Genomic DNA, 18,634 nt, shown 5'->3' with positions numbered 1-18,634 from the left:
GTATACAAGTTTAAGTTCTTAATTCAACAAGGGAATATTTTAAAAAAGTCATGAATTTCCACTAATGTGACCCACATAAGACATTTTGTCTTAGCATGTCATCATCCATATTTTATCCATCACCCCTCTAAAATGTATGTAAATTACTCTCTATAAAATCGTTATTGCTCAGTATTAAGTATTCCATAGTATGAAGATTAAATTTGTTTCCTTTTCTCACTGATGTGTTTACTCCAATAATGACTTGACATGACCTAGTAATTAGGCAGCTATGATATTGTATCTGAGGGTTCATATCTTATTGCTACAAAAACATGCTTTATAATATTCAGTCACGCAAGTGTAGCCCAAGAGTTGGCTGTTGGTGATGTTGACTAACCCAGTGGTTCTCAACCTTTTTTTCAAACTGAGGACCAGCTAGTTTCAATCCTAAATTTCATGGGTCTCTTGATATACAATATTAACTTTTTAAAGTAATTTGAAATTACATTGTACAACAATACTTTAGTAGCTATATTTTAAAACACATTTCTTTTCAACCTCCTTGCAGACCAGCACTGGTCTATTGGCTGATGGTTTAGAATCAGTGGACTAGCTCCTTCAGAATTAGGGACAGTTATGTGCAGATATCACAAATATTGCAATATTTCATTACAATAAATTCATATATGGAAATTTTCAAGCCCAAGTAAAATAATTTACCAATAGTTAAGTAAAGTCACAGATATACGAATTTAAATTGGCAATAAATTTTATTAAGAAACCTAATGATCAGATATTTCTCTCACATTTCAAGCATCAGTCCCATGCCAGTGAGTAAATCTTACTAAAAATCAAAAGGGCAAGATACTAAAATATTCCATTTACAGTGTACTTTAGTATACTACTGTCATATATAATTTATAACATTTCACTTCTGGATAGCTTTTGCAGATTATTCAATTTTAACCATAAATTTTAGGCCTAATACTTTATTATTACACTGGCTGGAGTACCCGTCCCATGGACGGACGTTACGTAAGTTTATGATTAATGAAAGGTTATCTTAGGACATGAAAAGTTGTTTCCCTTACATGTAATTGTAAAAAAAAGCCCATAAAAACTGCAAAACACAAAATGTGAAATCGCATATTTGCATGTATCTCTGCATGGACTCAACAAACCTTCATGCCACATGTGAAGATCCATCAACAGCAGATGTAGTAGTATAAAAATGGCAAAATTAAAAATTTGCATGTACACCTGCATGGACCTAATGAACCTCCATACCAATTTTGGTGAAGATCCATCCAGACTCTGTGAAGTAGTTACATGGACATACAAAAGACAGTACTATTATATTTATATAGATTTCCTCAACAAATGCAAACCAAAAAATTTTGAGTGATAAAAATATTTCATTTTTAAAAGATCCTAGATTTTTTAAAGTCCAATGGCTTTTAAGAAACTTACAGGAAAAAAAAGACCAAAATACACTTACATCAAAATTGTATGTTGGTTCACTGTATACAATCGCTTTGGGTATATCTGTCAGACTCTGATATCCAATAGATGCATGTTCAAGTTGTTGAAAAGCTTCAAATTTTGGAAGGAGGTCTGATGGAAGTAAATGCAAGAAATCCAAATGTTCTATACATGATGATGAAATGAGATTCTGTTTAGAAAACAAAGAAATAACTGTGATAACAACCTTGATAAGCCATGCCCAAATGTGACAGTTATATAATCATAGAACTACAAGTATATTTACCAAATATAGATTCTTAACATGTAACAATTCTTAGGAGGAACAAGTCAATGGTAAACAACAGTTGTCAACTTTTATCTTAATGCTTAAAAGCATTATGATTCCATTACTTCATTATTTCCATCAGTCAATGTTATGTTACAAACATTTACCACAAAAAAAAAAAAATCAACAAACTAAAATATCTTAAAAATAAGATAATGATTAAAATAAAGAAAAAATATCAATCATATATATTAAATACCTGTAGTCTTCCTGTGCGGATTTTAACTCCATCACAGTGACCTTTTTTTAGCATTGCAAACATATCCAACATTTCTTTGAAGTGAATGTCTCTGTAACAAACCACATTCCAATTCTTTTAGTGTGAGATTAGATAAAAATTTTATATATGTCATTATTCACATTAAAATTTGGTGATATTTTTTAATCATTCTAATATGATACACATTTGGTAAACTAATTAAAGAAAACAAACATTTATAGAATGTTTTAATAAAATACAAGGTCTAAGAAAAATCTTTTAAGTAAAATAAATATCGCCTATTGCAAATACTAACAAGTAGTACAAAACATTCAACAAGTCTTTCATTTAGCAAGACCTGAAATGACAATAATATACTGTTACATAATGTAAAACACTTCAAGTATCAATACAGGGTGATATAAAATTTTCAAACCTCTATGACATTTCTAAGTGTTTTATTGTCTTTCTTTTGTTACAAGAATTGGTTTGGATGTCATTACCCTTGCAAAAATGTGTGGAATTGATTCTGTTGTGACACTGTGGTATTATATTAACAATGCATATTTTGAATAGCTGTAAGGGCAAGACTTAGATAAATCATGATGGCACAATATTTTTGCATTGGCCTATATGAAACACAATCAAAACAAAATTTCTAAAGAGGATGGTTGGCTTTTGTCACAATGTATCATTTAATTTCTGAATTCAAAGCAGAAAATAAACTTGTAATAAATTAGTATAAATATTTTACTAATAAGGAAGTAATTTAAGAATAACTGTAAACATTTATACCTGTAAAAAAGTTTAAAAGTTGGTACTCCCCTCCCCACAAAACACCAGATATTATACAACTAAAAGTATTAAACAAATGTGATTGCTAAAAAATTGTTACTTATAGAATTAGACTTGTATGGATGGTTAAACAGCACAAGTTTTGATTTAAAGTGTTTTCCAAAATACAAGTATTTGAATTAATATAGGTTTTAGTCTCACAAAGTTATACACACAAACACAAAACTGTTGCAAAAACTTTGATAGATAATCAATACAACTTTGAAATTATAAAAATGTTTTTCCTAACAATCATTGCTATCTATTCTGATAACGATTTATATAAAAATTTACAAGACTAGATATGTTTCACTTATGATTTTTCTTCAAATCTTAGTACTCTCCAGGGTCATATCTGAGGGTTCAATGTACTAAAAAGTTGTTTACAACTCAGTAGCTTATCACTGTGAGGTAAGCTAAACTCCTCTGTTTTTTCTTTCTTAAGTTTGAATACTTTTGTTTCAAAAGGTTCATTTAACATACGGTAAACTACTTAAATTCTTTGTGTAGAAACTTTAAATATCAGAAAGGTAAGTCAACATAACGTACAGACAAAAAACAAAACTGCTTTTAACACTGGGAATTTTCAAGAAAAAAAATAGACCTGTCCACAAATCAGTATCACAAAGGACCATCTGAGTTAGTGATAATTTGTCATTACATTCTTTAAACTCTTTACCAGGATTATAAGATAAATTATTTTGTATTGTTATTATAGGTTTAAAATATCTGATTATTATGTGCTTATCCAAAGTCTATCTTTCAAGTGTTGGTACATGGCAAGAACTTTGTTGGGAACATGAGTAACTTTAATAAAATTCATTATTCATTTATATTTTATGTGTAATATTCTACTAATGTTACTGCTATATAAAATATTCATATTTTTGAATACCCAGAATTAAAAATACCCTAATTTCTAAACTAAAAAAAAAAAGGATATAATACTCAATCAGTTTAGTTACAAAAATACTTTAATTAATAAGAGGTTGCAATTCTATACAGTAACTATTTCAGTTATGAAAGATAAAAAGATATATTTCAAAATATTTTACTGTTTAAATATTATGTAGCTACACAATGGGTGTAACTACCTGAGAAGTTAACCAACCTCATGTGTTCTTCTCTGATTAGAATACAAACTGTAGGTCTTCCTGACATCCTCCAGTACTTGCCTACAAAATGGAGTTCATTCTGGAATAGAAACCAGAGTTACAGAAAAGAAAAAAGAATACTGATTAACTGAAGTAAAACATAAATACAGTGGCTATATTTGAAAGTTGTATTTAAAAATACACAAAGATTTTTAGCATGATTATCTTCTAAATCATCAAAAGTAAAGTTGATAAAATGAAATTTTAAAAACTTAAAAGACAAATATCAAATCAATAGGGCAATAAACTACTAGTGGCAACAGCACTAACTCATAACATCCAAAAGAATTAAAAATATTTTAAATTAAATGATGACAAAGGTAATGATACAAACACCAAGTGTAGATTACCCCCTTTTGTTTACATTAATTTTAAAGCAAGTTTGACATTATCATATAAATAATACCAAATGTTCTCTAACTTTTGTTTTCAAATATAACTTAAAACACAACAAAAAAGCTACCATACTTTTCCGAATCTAATATGCATTTTTTTTCACTATATTTAATATATTCTTCAAATCTAAATGATTTCTTTATGGCCAGTCCAGACCATCTTTTCCACCACACATTGTGAATGCTCATACAAACTTACTAGAAATGCTGTGTTTTGATGGCATGTACAATTCTCTCTCTGTTTCTAGGACATAAATGAGAATTCTTTCCAGTTTTCATTCATTTTCAGTATCTTTAAATATGATTTTTGAAATAAAATTATCAAGAAACTAAGTCGTGCAATTTTTATGATTTATTTACATGCACATTTAAGAATGTTTGGAAATACAAAACTAGTTATTGCTATCTTATGTTTGATATTCAAAACTACAAATCATTTTGGTGAAACCTTTAAATTCTGAGTCTGAATCACTGTCCTCAGATATTTGGCACAACTTCTGACTGCACCTGCAGTACTGTGGTCAAAGTAACCTTTTGATGACAAAAATATTAGTGTTGTATAATCTGTAATAGCACATTTGCTGTAGTGCTTCCTATCTTTGCAATTGAGACTGGCAAATAAACATTATCAAAATGTTAGAGTATCCGTAAAATTGCTAAAAGCCTTAACGCTTGCTATGTTTGTCAATAAACTTCTCAAAACCTCATTTGCATCTGGTGATTCATTAGTCGTGGCCCTCTGCAACAGTTTTGCTACAAGTGTAGTTTGTTCTGAAATATTTCCTTCCTGTCCCGACATAAAGATGCTGGTTTTGATTTTATAGGACTGATTTAAAAATACACAATGAAATCAAAGCATATCACAACAAAACCATAATTGGCTGTTTACGGTCAAATACCGACACTTTTTCAGTGCTTAAAGAAGACAGTGGGTTTTAGAAGAGTTGCCTCACAAATGCCATGGATAGTTTAGAAGACTACATCCTCTGGGATGATAATGCTGCTTCAGTTGATGATGAAGATGTCCCTTGTAATGCCATTTACAGTGACTATGAGATGGTAGTAGGTGCATACTATTTATGGTGATGAGGCAAATTTGACTGTTTGTTTGTGAAGATTAGTGTGTGTATTATATTCAGAAAATTAAGGTACAATTTCAGTGTTTATGTTGCCATTCCACTTACTTTGATATCATCAATCAACAGAGCCATGTCATGGGAGAGATAAAAATCGTTTACTTCTAGGATCAAAGGATAACAGAGTATTGTCTGTCCTAAAATACGATACAGCTGTTGGAGAAATAAAAAACATGTTTTAAGCTCCCTTATAAGACAAAAAAGTGCTACATAGAAAAAATTTTCACAACCTTTCTACAGGAAAAAAAAACAGACTTATTTCTGCATTTCATTATTTTGGTTTCTTCATGAAAAAAAATTACAATCTTATATTAAACTTTGATGTCAAATTTTTCTCCAACTGAAAGGTGAAACTCAGAATTAAATAATATTGATTTTCACACATGCGCGCACACACATACACACACACACACACAAACACATATATGTATAACCTAAACCTTTTAATCTGTAAAGTACAGATAAGTACAGATCTGTGGCATAATTTGTTTCCATTCTTACAATTTTAAGGTGTCACAACTACATTTAATGCATACATTTTTAATTTATATAGAAAGACAGTTCTTAAAAAACCAGTTTCTCATATCTTCAAGATGAGATATCTTTACTATAACTCTTAGTCGTAGCTCTTGATTTTTTTAATAATTAGGCCTTTTACTCCTTTATCTACTTCTGCTAGTTTCTGAACACTTTATTATTAGAATCTTGTTATGTTTCACCATTCTTACTTGATATCCACATTGTAATTAACTACATGGTCACATTTTATTTTACAATGAGCATAGAACAGTAAATCTATTTGAATTTTATTTTAATTTCAAAATGTTAATGTTAAACATAGTACAGATGTAGTATGTAGACAAACTAGGTGTTTTTATTTCCTTTATTCAGTAAAGTTCACCAAAACATTTTAATAAATTTTCATGCATACGTGTGTGTAGGTTTAAAAGTAGAACACAGGTCAAAGAATGTGGCTATGTTCCTTTCACTCTAGTTACCTCTTGTTCTGGGTCATTTCCCTATGGAATCATATGAACTTTTTTGTGAAAAAGATTTCTGTTAAGTAGATAAAACTATGTTAAGAAAGGCAGTGGTCTTTCCACTGGCAGGAAAGATAATACTATGAGAATAGATCCTCCCTTATTTTTCTGTTAAAATGGTGACTTTACTGGATATATCTGTTTCAGAGTTCTTTCTCTATGAAAAACTTGAACCTGTTCCAGACTGAGAAAACATAACATTATAACAAAGTTCTACAGTGCTATTCTTCTTGAGATGTATGCACTGCTCGTGTCACTGTTGGTTATTTCGTTTATAGGTTTGAATAATTATTACTTTTTCAATTTGTTCAGAATGTGTTTGGTAGTTTTCTGCAAACTCAAAGTTATAGAATTCAGATTAACTCTATATTACATTTTCTTCTACAAGTGCTTATTTTTTAGCAGATTCTACCAAATTTGGTAAGTACAAGAACTTATGTGGAAGTACCACACAGTCAAGTCTGTGTAAAAAGACACTTTCAGGATAAAGAAAAGTTAGTCTTCATACACAGGTGGCCTCAATACAAATATATTAAGTGAATCAATGTTTTATACTTTCATGACCAGTGGAATAACTTTGATATCTAACTGCTTGGATGCTTTTCTAATCTGCAGCAATGATACTTCTCCAGCATGTTGCACCTGTCATCATCATTATGAGCTAAACTGAAACAAGCTTCACTAACAAAAGGAAATGGCTCATAGTATAGATCTTGAATCTCTTTGATAATATACTTATCAAGTCAGTGCAAGTCACTTTCATTGCTGGTTGAATTAAGTTAGTTTGAAAGCAGGAGCACTTAAGTTAATTCAAATGTAACTGCCTACAGGTAAATTCTTAGTTCATCAAGTTCAAGGAACCCATAGCCAAATATTTCAACTGAGTTTTAACTCAGACAAAGAAACATTATCTTAAAAAATTACCAGTTTTCTGTAGATTCATCAACTTCCATTCAAGAATATTATACCCAATGGACAGCATTTAGTAAACTTGTGTTCAACAAAATAGGAGGGACCATCAGAGGTTTTTTTTTTCATCTGAACCACTGCATAAATGAGCTTATGTTTATAATATTTTAATTTCTTTGCTTGTATGATGCTTTTACTAAACAACTGAGATCTGGTAAGAAAAATAAATCAAATTAAATGGTTTTAAATATTCCACTTTCATTGCCAAAGTATCATGTACATATTTGATGAGAGAAATTATCAATGAAAAAAGTACTTCCATCTTCATTTTTCTGTGAGTATGCTTCAGCCTTTCAGTAAAGATGTTTTGAAGTCTACAAGTCACAAGCAATTTGTATATATTCAACTTTTTGAAATACCTAGTATTCACTGCACGATATTTTCCTGTCATTAAAATATGTTCTTTTTTTCTCATGATATTGAAGCACTTAGCTACAGTTATATGAATTTTTACTCACCCCCAATTTTAGCATTCTCTCTTACACAGAATGTTATTTCTGTGGTGTCAAGCATGTTAGATATATTAATCAATTAATAAGCTTTGTGTAGTTCTGGCAACTTTATTAAGTGTTTTAAAAATCCACATAACAGCTCAAATGGGACAGATAAAAATATTCAATAAAACAACATTTTACCACTGTTAACATGACATCATCAAGTACTTAGCACAACTAAAAATGAAGTCTAATAATAATAGTAGAGCAACAGCAACAACTGTAAACATCTTTAATGACTGTTTTGGAATTAAAGATGTTTACAGTTGTTGTCTTATCTACTATTCATTATCAGACTTCGTTTTCCACCGAATGTACCAATAACTAAAAACTACAATTAAATACACCCACTAGTGAAGCCATGAACAGAATGTTGACCTTAGCATAAGTATAAACCTACACCTTGGATTTTATTATAGGTTTATGTTATTTTACTAAAACATCTTCCTTTAATTTATGTTTATTAACATTAGGTTCTTGACAAATGATTTTTAAGAATTATATTTTCCCTATAATGTTGTGTATCATTAAAATGTTGGTAGACATGTGTTGGAACATGTACTTGTTCTGCTGTTGTAGTACTTACAATTTCTACCAGTCTCAGCTACATAGATTATTATAATCCATATACTCTACACTGTAAACTACTTCTTTCTCATCTGTAATTGGTTCAATTCTATTTTTTTTTAAGATAGCATTGAACATTTTTTCCTGGTTAAAAAATAAATTTGCCTATAATTGGAAGTTTATACATTTTTCCAGTTTCTTTTATCATATTTGATAAGCCAGGTATATACAAAATTATGCAATCAATCAAATCACCTGAATAAATGTTTTTTCTTTTTCTGTCAACCTATCAGTTCTTAAGTATATTTTAACCACACTGATAGGATAATCATCCCTTTTCACCAATAAATTTTCCAGATAATGTACTTCCTCATCCAGCTCTTTTGAGCTGTAATTCATTTTTGCTATAGCCAATAGTTTTTATAAGCCCTATTTTTAAGTCTTGTGATGAGCTGATGACCAATTCAAGTAAAGATCGGTATATGTTTCCTTCTTAAAATACTTTCATTTTAAAAGTATCATTAAAAGAGTTAATGCAGAGCCTTGCAAGGAGAACTTTCTACCTCTGATTCCTGTTCAAACCAGATAGCCAATCAGCAACTGAAAGTTTAATATAGAAAAGCTTGTTCATACATTGTTCACTCCAAATGGCAAATTAACTGGCATAAACTTTGCCTTGAGAATAGGTTGATAAATCCATATGAGGAATAGGCAAAGCATTAATATTGTTAGTGGAGGCAGATTTGGCTATGGTGTCAATGAGCTCATTCCCACAAATCCAAAGATGGCCAGGAATCCAAAGAACTAGATAGAGATATATGACTGACAAGCAAATGTCAGCAACAGTACTAAAAACATATAAAACAGAAGACAGACATTAACAGTCTAAAGGATAGTGAGAATTATATATATATGGGCAGTTATTACCTGAATGTCACAATGCTCACATATTGGTGGATTATTCCTTGCAAAAGAAAACTGTATGTAACAAGACTAAGGACAATGCAGAGCCTTGCAAGGACAGCTTTTTTCTTCTAATTCCTGTGCAAGATAGATAGTCAATCAGCCACTCTAGGTTTAATGTAGGAAAGCTTGTTCATATATATTTCACCCTAAATCACCCATAAAAAACTTACTGTGTGTCTGTCTGTTTGATGTTTTAGTTACTAAAAAACATTAGAAAAATTTGGTGCAACAAATTTGGCTGAGTGTATTGATGCAAATGTTAATATGAACACCCTAGTTGGTTCAGATATTCCATTCTAACAGCTGACACTCCTTCACTGAAGAATCTACAACTCAAAGATGTCTTGAGAATGTCAAATATTGGCACTTGATTGACCATGAGGAGGACTTTCATCTCCATAGGAATGTAAGGCCAAAGTGGTGTGTTTGCAGTGATCCAGGCTTCCATATCAGAAGTCCCAATACATGGCAAACATGTGTGGATGCTTGGACCCCAGAGAACGTAAAAAGTACAGTAAAAAGGTAAGATACACACAAAGGGTCAATAAAGGAACAGTATAGAATCAATCTAGACAGTTCTCACAACACTTCAGCAGAATTTGAGAAAGATACCATAAATATGAGCAATGTTGATAAGTTTACTTCCAAAAATCAGTAAAATAGTAAAAATGCTAAAAAAATTAAATCAAGAATTATGTATTGATGAATATTTTTTTTATAAAAATGTATTCAATAGTACTTACTTTACTAGTGCCAAGAGCTCCGATAGGTCGTGGTGGTCGTCCTTTTAATCCTAACTTTTGATTCACACCTAGAAACTCGTAAATCTGTAACAAGACATTTAGTGACAAAGCAAATATTTATGAACCATAGTAAATACACATACTATGTACCCAACACATCATTGACTACTTATATCTCGATACTTTTGTTCTGAGAACATTTAAAGACGAGCTTGAGATTAAAGTGTGATTTTTTTTTATAAATGTATTTAACAGGAAAGTAGATATAATGATTACTCTTTTTTTTAAATCAATATTAATACTCAGGCTACAATGTTTGTGTCAATTTATCCTTTAATTTATTTTTACTAATATCAGAATTTTCAGTGATAATGTAAAAAAGCATAATGCCTTGTTCTAATAAACAACACAACAAGCACATTAATACATGTAGTATAATATAATCTTCTTTAGACCATAGTAGCTACACCACAGAGAGAATAAAAATTAAAAGTTTCATCTGCAGTAACAGATATTAAAACGTTTCAAGATAACAAAAACATAAATGCTTACATAGAGTAATGAATTTTCATCCAGTGGTATTATTTAGAATGGTAATGAAAAGTCTCAACTTTGAACCATAAGGGACACTAATCATATTAATAATATAAACAAAACTAATTACTTTAACTAGCTGTCCTGGAGGCCATATCTGGACAGGTTCTACTTCATGAGGAGTCTGGGTATGGATTCCATAAGTGGCCATCATTGCCTGCAGCCTCATACTCTCAGCAATTAAGACCACTTGAACAACAAGGTCACTTGCTGTCCCCTGTTCGGAAGTATACATAGAGAAAAACAAAAAACTGATGCAGCAATTACATCTTGTTCCACCAATTAAACACATAGTATTACTTCAACTTCTGTTATCAAAACTGAGATTTTCAATTATTTTCTTCCTTTTTATTGTATATAAATTTTCATCTACCTCCTTATAGCTTAAATTTACAAACTAGTTACCATTCCATTACATTTTAAAGCTACCAACATACAGTTGTACTTACTTCTAATTTAAACATTTATTTTTCGAACTCTTGTTTATTGCTGTTACATACATTTGCAAGTTACATACATTTTTTATTTTTCTCCTTTCTTTATATTTTCTGAAACCTCTATACATTACAAAACTAAAATGAAATAACTTGATAAGTAATAAATTCATTTCATAATTTTAAGTTACAACAAAAACTGAAAAGCAAGTATGTGCTAATCAGTGCAGCACTTTGTGAAACTCCCATAAAGATTTAAGTCACCACTAAAATCTATGATGAAATTAATTACACTAATTTAAATATCAACCAATTCTAATACTAAGCATTAAGCAAAAACTTAGTATCTAGAACACACAAAACAATCTATTAGCTATTCATTTAGATCAGTAGGTAATATTTTCATTACAAGAAAGTTAGTCAACTAATGGGTTCCACTCGTTGTTTTAGTCTACATGCTCAGAATGGAATGTATCAATCTTTTACTCTGCTTAACTTGAAGATAATCATAAACAGGCCACTTGCTAAAAAATGGTCAGGACCCAGAAATCAGATCAATGGATACAAATATTGGGATAATAAAGGCCATACCTTATAATTATTTTCAGTTACTCTGTGATATGCAAGTTATTCAGTACCAAGTACCAATAGGGAATAAATGACAAATAATGAATAATATTACAACTACTAAATGACACGGCAAAGAGAACTGATAATCAACTGCATGAACAAAACAAATGATGCTTGATTTCTTGAAATAGGAGGAGTCATAAAAGCCAAAATGCATTTATCCAGATAGAATAGTTTGATTACTGTCTGTTCATTACAGTTTTAGTGACAGGGGTGCAAGGGCACCATGAAATATTATAAATGTGGTGTTGGTATAATAAGCCTAAAGTAAAGATGTAGAGTCGGATCGCCTAGCCTAGAGACAAGTGCATAAAATTAATCACGAAAGTAAAAATATCGATTCAATTTTAAAGTAAAATCATTTCTGAATTAAGCTATTTTATGTTATGTCACCATTTTTTAATAAAAAAACAAATGGAGACTCTAAATTAAGAAACTAACAAATATTTTTCCAGTATTGTTGTCTATACATTTCATTTTATACTTTCAGTATATAGACTAACAACTATATTAGGTTATACATTTGTGGCTAAGTGACATGGCATAAAAACTATAAAAGCCAAAATGCATTTATCCAGATAGAATAGTTTGATTACTGTCTGTTCATTACAGTTTTAGTGACAGGGGTGCAAGGGCTCCGTGAAACTGATTTTTAATAATAATTATTCTATAAATATGCCACAAATTCATTTCTTGAATTATCTTAATTTTGGTTGGCTCACATAGGAATTTACTGATAGCTAACTGCCTTGACTGCACTTTTCTGCCTCTTTGTTGGTCAAGTTTTATTTCACAAAATTTGTTTATTTCAGTTAGCTATGAAATGTAAGTTTAGGGAAGGAGGTAATAGTATTTGCCCTGCTATTTTTTTTTTTTATAGGCTATACGCTAGTTTATAATAAAACTGAATAACAATTTTTAAATGTAATATCTCTTAGAATAAATTAACTTAGTTAAGCCACAATACTGCAATAGTCCTCAGAACTTCTAATAGTAACTATTTACTACTTTCAGAGCTTAGTTTCCAAAATAATTTGAAAACAAGTTTGTACTAAAAATATGATATTTCATACTATAAATCGTTAATTTATCTTTATTCAAATATAGAATACATTTAGTCTTTCTATAATTTTTTTTTTTTTTTATAAATAAATGAAAAAAGTCACTTTTTCCTTCTTTCACCCCCTCTATTTGAAAGAACTAAATATTGTAGTCAGTTTCTTTCAGAAAGGTACATAAGCACATATCAAAAATGATAATTTATTTCTAAGAAGACACACATAACAAAAACAGAAATAATAAACTTGATTAGGGAAGGAGCAGAAAAAATAAATATCACAAACCCAGTTTTGAGAAACATACACAATGAATAAAAACTGAGTTTTTGGGATAAATACAAATACATAAAATATGTTTCCTTGTTTTATAATTAAGTATTAAAGCTACACAATAGTCTTTCTATGCTGTACCACCATGGGTATTGAAATCCAGTTTCTAAAGCTAAAAGTCCTAGGGGTAATGTATAAAATGAACTTACATTATTGAAGTATACAAGGTTCATACACTCTCAGCAGAAAAAGCTCCTGAATAATTTGCAAATTGTTTTCAAAATATTTTCATTAAACTCAAGAATTATTTCATGGTTTTTCTTATAATTTTCTAGTGTAAAGTTAGCAATTAGTAATTATAACATTGTATTTAAAACTACAAACTTTATCCACTGTTAGACTTTCATACACTTACAAATTATTACATCTAATTCTGCAGAGAAATATATAATTTCTGGATTAATTATGATTTGTTTCCCTCTTATGTCAATGAGCAATTTATTTCCTTGTTTCTAGGACGTAAAACTTTTGTCTGAGCACTCTGTTAACAGTAATTAAACTTATACAAATTAAAACAAGAGACATTATGCGAATTATTTGGCAAATTTCAAAATATATTTTTCAGTATTTCGGTTTATGACATTAGTAAATTTGGCGAGGTGAGCCCCTACCCCCATTAAAACCAATAGGCCTTCAACATTCACTGTGCGTGAATTTAGATTCATCTCTTCACAAATAACAATGCCCACTGTCTATAACATAAACGAGTTATTTGTATAAGGTTAAGAGTATGACTCACTGCAAACGAAGTTTCTGGTTTACGTTAAGCTCATTATTGTTTTATAGTGCCGATTTTAATTGCTTATGAACAATTAATGTATTTCTAGCCCCCATCCTCCAACATCTGAATAAGGAAAGGAGGAAAAATATATATACATTTAACATCTGAATAAGGAAAGGAGGAAAAATATATATACATTTAACATTTTCACCAAGACAAGTACAAGTCTTCTTCCAACTACATTTCCATGGTATCAATTTATTTACTTTGACATGCTTATGCATGTTCTATTTATAACCTCCACAACACTGGAAGCTTCTTTGTTTTATAGTATATTTATTTGAATCATGGCAGAAAATTGTTTCTATGAACATTATATTAGATGAAAATTAAGATTTCACAACCAGTCTCCAGACAATTTTACAATAGAAGTTATTTCAAAATGCCTATCGTAACACTGAGTCCAAATTATCAAAATTTCACTGGTAAATACAATTGACGCTAGAACCACAGTGCCCAAACACGAAGTGTTATATTATACGAGCAGTTTGGAGACTTACATTAGAAATACTTGTGTAAAGTCAACACATTAAACTGGGTAGCGAGTCACAATACATGCACAAATTTACCAACATCTAATTATGGCAGAGTCCTTGTTGTAAGATGTTTTATAATTGTATCAAGCTATACATAGTGATGACATACACAGTGTAACATATCAATGGTACACAATGTTGTAACTTGTGCTAAATGATGGCTAGGTAGATGAAATGACCTATGGAAGCAAAGGAACACAGTACTGCAGACAATTAGATTTTTTAATAAATTTTATTGTTCTAAATCCTATGTAGATTTCCCAAGTTTGCTGAACATTTCTCAACCAGGAAATTGATAAATGAAATCTGTGAATACTTCCTGGTTTTAAGAATATTTGAAAACCCCGAGTATATGTTCAATGGAGATTAGTAGCTCCAATATTAGTTTTAGAAAGATGCAAGCAAAAAGTTGCACAAAACCAAAACAGAAAGCAAAATATTAATACAAATGCACATTTAAACCAGTTTATGAATTATTACTATGCATTCAACTTAAGAATAAAAAGCCAATAATCACAATTTAACCATTTGAAGATATCCGATGAAGTATATTGAAAACTTTTTCAAAGCTAATCTAAAAGAAGTCTTACACCTTCACTTTAATAATAAAAGCCTAAAGTTACTTTTTCAAGAATTTTTGAAATTATCAAGAAGTATCCTATGTTTGAAATATTTATAATTTTAAACTATAAGTAATTCATAAAAAATTAAACTATTGTCAACTGCAGACTGTATTACTCAACTTTAATGATCTAAGTCAAGTTGCAAGTCAGTATAGACTAATTCACCTTCCCACATGGTCACAGTCAGAGTTTTATGTATATGGGGGCTGGGATTCTTTTACAGTAGGTGTCTGTGACTTGCTGGCAATAAAATTGAACAATAAATGGACAGCACACAATCCATTTGTTTTAAAATAATATATTCAAAACAAGTCAAATGTATGTAAAAAAATTCTTTACTCTATAGAATATCACAGTTCTATCTAAAACTTTAAATATTTCTCGGCTGATTCAATTACTTTAGAATCCAACTGACAAGATGAATTATTTTTCTGTACTCTTATCAGTGGGTTGTACTACCTCTATGGGCATCCATATACTGTTCTGCCAGCTTGATCATCTTGTTCATGTCTTTTGGTGCTTTCTCCTTTAGAAACAGTGGCATGTCAGTTGTACACGTCATTATGAATTGTTCACATATTACTAAGACCACCAGTCTCTCAAAATTATTTTCACACTTGCCCATGTTAGTCCATCTGGGGAAGTATTGCTGTATACATGCCACAAACTGAAATACAGTTTCTCCAGTGTCAAGTCTGATGAAAACCTTCTTTAGGAAGTTCTTATCATTTCAGCAAATCCACTTTTAATTTGTCATAGTCCATGGCATCTTCTGACATCATGCCTGCATATACTTATAGGCCTTTTCCTGTGAGAAATGGGGTGAGACAGACTGCCCAGTCACCCTTGTCCTAGTTTTGACTTTAAGCAAATCTTTAATATCACTCCAAGAAAGCATCCATGTCATCTTTCTGTTCATCAAATTTGAGCAGCCTGGGTCGGTTGGCCCCGACCCTATTGTCATTCTTGGGTCCTTCATCTTTCTGTTAGGTGAGCTTGGGAATCTAAATTTGTGCTCCTATTCTATTTCCAGTCTCTCTTCTTCCTCTCTCCTTTTCTTCTTTTACAATTTGTGCTATTATTCTTTCTCTATTTCCAGTCTCCCCTTTCTCTCATTCTCTTCTCTCTCCTTTTCTTCTTTCTTTCTCTACTTCCAGCCTTTCCTTTCTCTCATTTTCTTCTTTTAGTCTTTCTTCCTTTCTTCTCTGCTTACACTCTTCTCTCTCTAGTTCTTGTTGTTTAACAAATTCTTGTAGTTCACTGTCTTTTAACCCAAGATGCTTACTTCTTTCTATCCATTTATCAAAATCTGTTGACATGGTTATATAGCATGACTGTAATCTCTACACCATTTTTGCCACCACTACAGTTGTGTGTATATTGGCCTACTTATTTCCGCTGTTGTTCATGTCTTCTTCTACCATCATTTACCACTGTATAATCTTGGCTGGCTTGCCAAATGTCAGGGTTTTATGCACATGAGGGCTGGGAGTCTTCTACAGCAGATGTCTGTGACTTGTTGGTGATACATTCAAACAAGAAACAGACAGCACACAATCCACTTGTTTTAAAATATATTCAAAACAAATCAAATGTAAAAATTCTTTACATTATAAGATATCACAGTTGTATCTAAATAATTCTCTTTTCTTGTCAAAAGTCCACTCTGGCTGATTCAATTAATTTAGAATCCAATTGAGAAGACAACTTATTTTTCTCTACTCTTTTCAGTGAACAACATACTTATGTTACTCTGTGGGTTACCACAGTTGTATCCTGAACTTTAAATAATTGTCTCCTTTTCATCAAGGTCTACACAGATGGGTTCAATTACTTTAAAACACCCTTTGACAAGATAAATTATTCTCCTTATCTTTAAACTGTGAAACTCATTTTAAAATATCACCCGTTATAACTAAATAACAACTATGCAATTTATTATTTTTTTCTGATTGAACTTTCTCTCTACTACTTGCACTTGCTTGGTCACCTATATTTATAAGTTGTTCACTGAGGCCTGAAATTTTCTACAAGTTATGTGAACTATGTTATAACATAACAATACTCATTCAAGGTAATGAGAAAAATAGCAAAGATTCAAATAACTTGCCATCAACAATACTACAATAATTGAACCACACACACAATGTACGACTCTTATCAAGTTACTCAACCAAACTTGTCATAACTATCACCTTTTAAATAATTACTTTTAACTCTCTTGTTTTGAAAAATAAATAATCCTTAAATATTAAATCACTAAATAAATAATAATGTTTACACTAAACAGTCTTGTATATCCAACATTCATACTTCTTATAAAATCTGTCTCAATTTTTAACATGGAAAACAACATTCTCCAGGAAAACCTTAGAGAAACAATTCATATCATTTGTTTATTTCTATTAAATAAATTATTCCTACTCAATACACTTTATTTTATCTCTCCATTTACCTATTATAGTTTATTTAAATCTGAGGAGATAAATTTATCATCCCAAAGCTGTATGTACTTACTTTCATCCCAAAGCTGTATGTATTTACTTTGAACAACAACATCAACAAAAAAAAAAGACTTATCAGGTCATGACAAGTTTTAGTAACTTGAAAAAAACTGGGTGAAAATATTATGCATGACTAACACATGAAACTATTTTGTCTTAACAAAACAACATAGTAATACATGCATTTCAATCCTGTATGAAAAATCACAAAACACATGCAAACTTGGTTTTACATCATAAAATGGCTTACAAGAATAGTTTTAGTATGAAAAAGCACGCAACAGTCTAAAGCTAACATGTTGTCAACATGCTCCAGCAGGAAATCATACTTACAGCAGCTTTGCCCTAGGAATTGAAAGAGGAAGCAGGAAAAAAAAGAAGAAAGAATTATATAAGTTACCAACATTTTAATTTCTCTTCAACTAATTATTAAAGCTCCAATTTAAAACTCATCAATAAGTAAAAACAAAAAAGTAGTCCAATATATTTACCATTAATAAACTTGTTTAGTATTTTTAATGAACTGAAATTGTATCTGGAAAACAATCAACAAGTTTTCTACACCTTATGTTGTTTGGATTTGAATGTAAAAGTTGTACCTTTAAATTATTCAATGCACACACGTGTGTGTGTGAATATAAATAAAGTTAGTGGTAGTTATTATTGCTTAAGATAGTAATGTCCAATATCCTTATGCTTTTCAAGGGACAAAGGATCAGTGATGGTGCATGAAGCATCTAGTTTTAGGTGTTTTGTAAGTTATATTAAATTCTGACCTTAATGTTGATTATATTATTAAAAGGTAAATATATTTCTACTATATATATATATATATATATATATATATATATACAC

At 30.4% G+C, this 18,634-nt stretch overlaps 1 protein-coding gene across 5 annotated transcripts in view; it reads right to left on the bottom strand.

The window, feature by feature from the left end:
• The window catches only part of LOC106458900 (probable phosphorylase b kinase regulatory subunit beta), a 103,843-nt gene that overhangs the window by 34,014 nt on the left and 51,195 nt on the right, over positions 1-18,634 (bottom strand). For 3 of the 5 annotated variants that reach the window (XM_022385255.1, XM_022385256.1, XM_022385257.1), the window contains 6 exons: positions 10,954-11,115; positions 10,290-10,373; positions 5,559-5,663; positions 3,937-4,019; positions 1,992-2,082; positions 1,481-1,654 (listed from right to left, as the gene is read on the bottom strand). In XM_022385255.1, the coding sequence (XP_022240963.1) occupies positions 1,481-1,654; positions 1,992-2,082; positions 3,937-4,019; positions 5,559-5,663; positions 10,290-10,373; positions 10,954-11,115 (699 nt within the window). Of the gene's footprint in view, positions 1-1,480; positions 1,655-1,991; positions 2,083-3,936; positions 4,020-5,558; positions 5,664-10,289; positions 10,374-10,953; positions 11,116-18,112; positions 18,125-18,634 lie in introns of all 5 variants that reach the window. The other 2 variants (XM_013918464.2, XM_022385258.1) reach the window with 2 other exon arrangements.

Source organism: Limulus polyphemus, unplaced genomic scaffold, assembly GCF_000517525.1.
Source record: "Limulus polyphemus unplaced genomic scaffold, Limulus_polyphemus-2.1.2 Scaffold530, whole genome shotgun sequence".
Lineage (NCBI taxonomy): Eukaryota > Metazoa > Arthropoda > Merostomata > Xiphosura > Limulidae > Limulus > Limulus polyphemus.
Note: the sequence above shows the minus strand (reverse complement) of the source record. Positions and strands in the feature narration are given on the sequence as shown.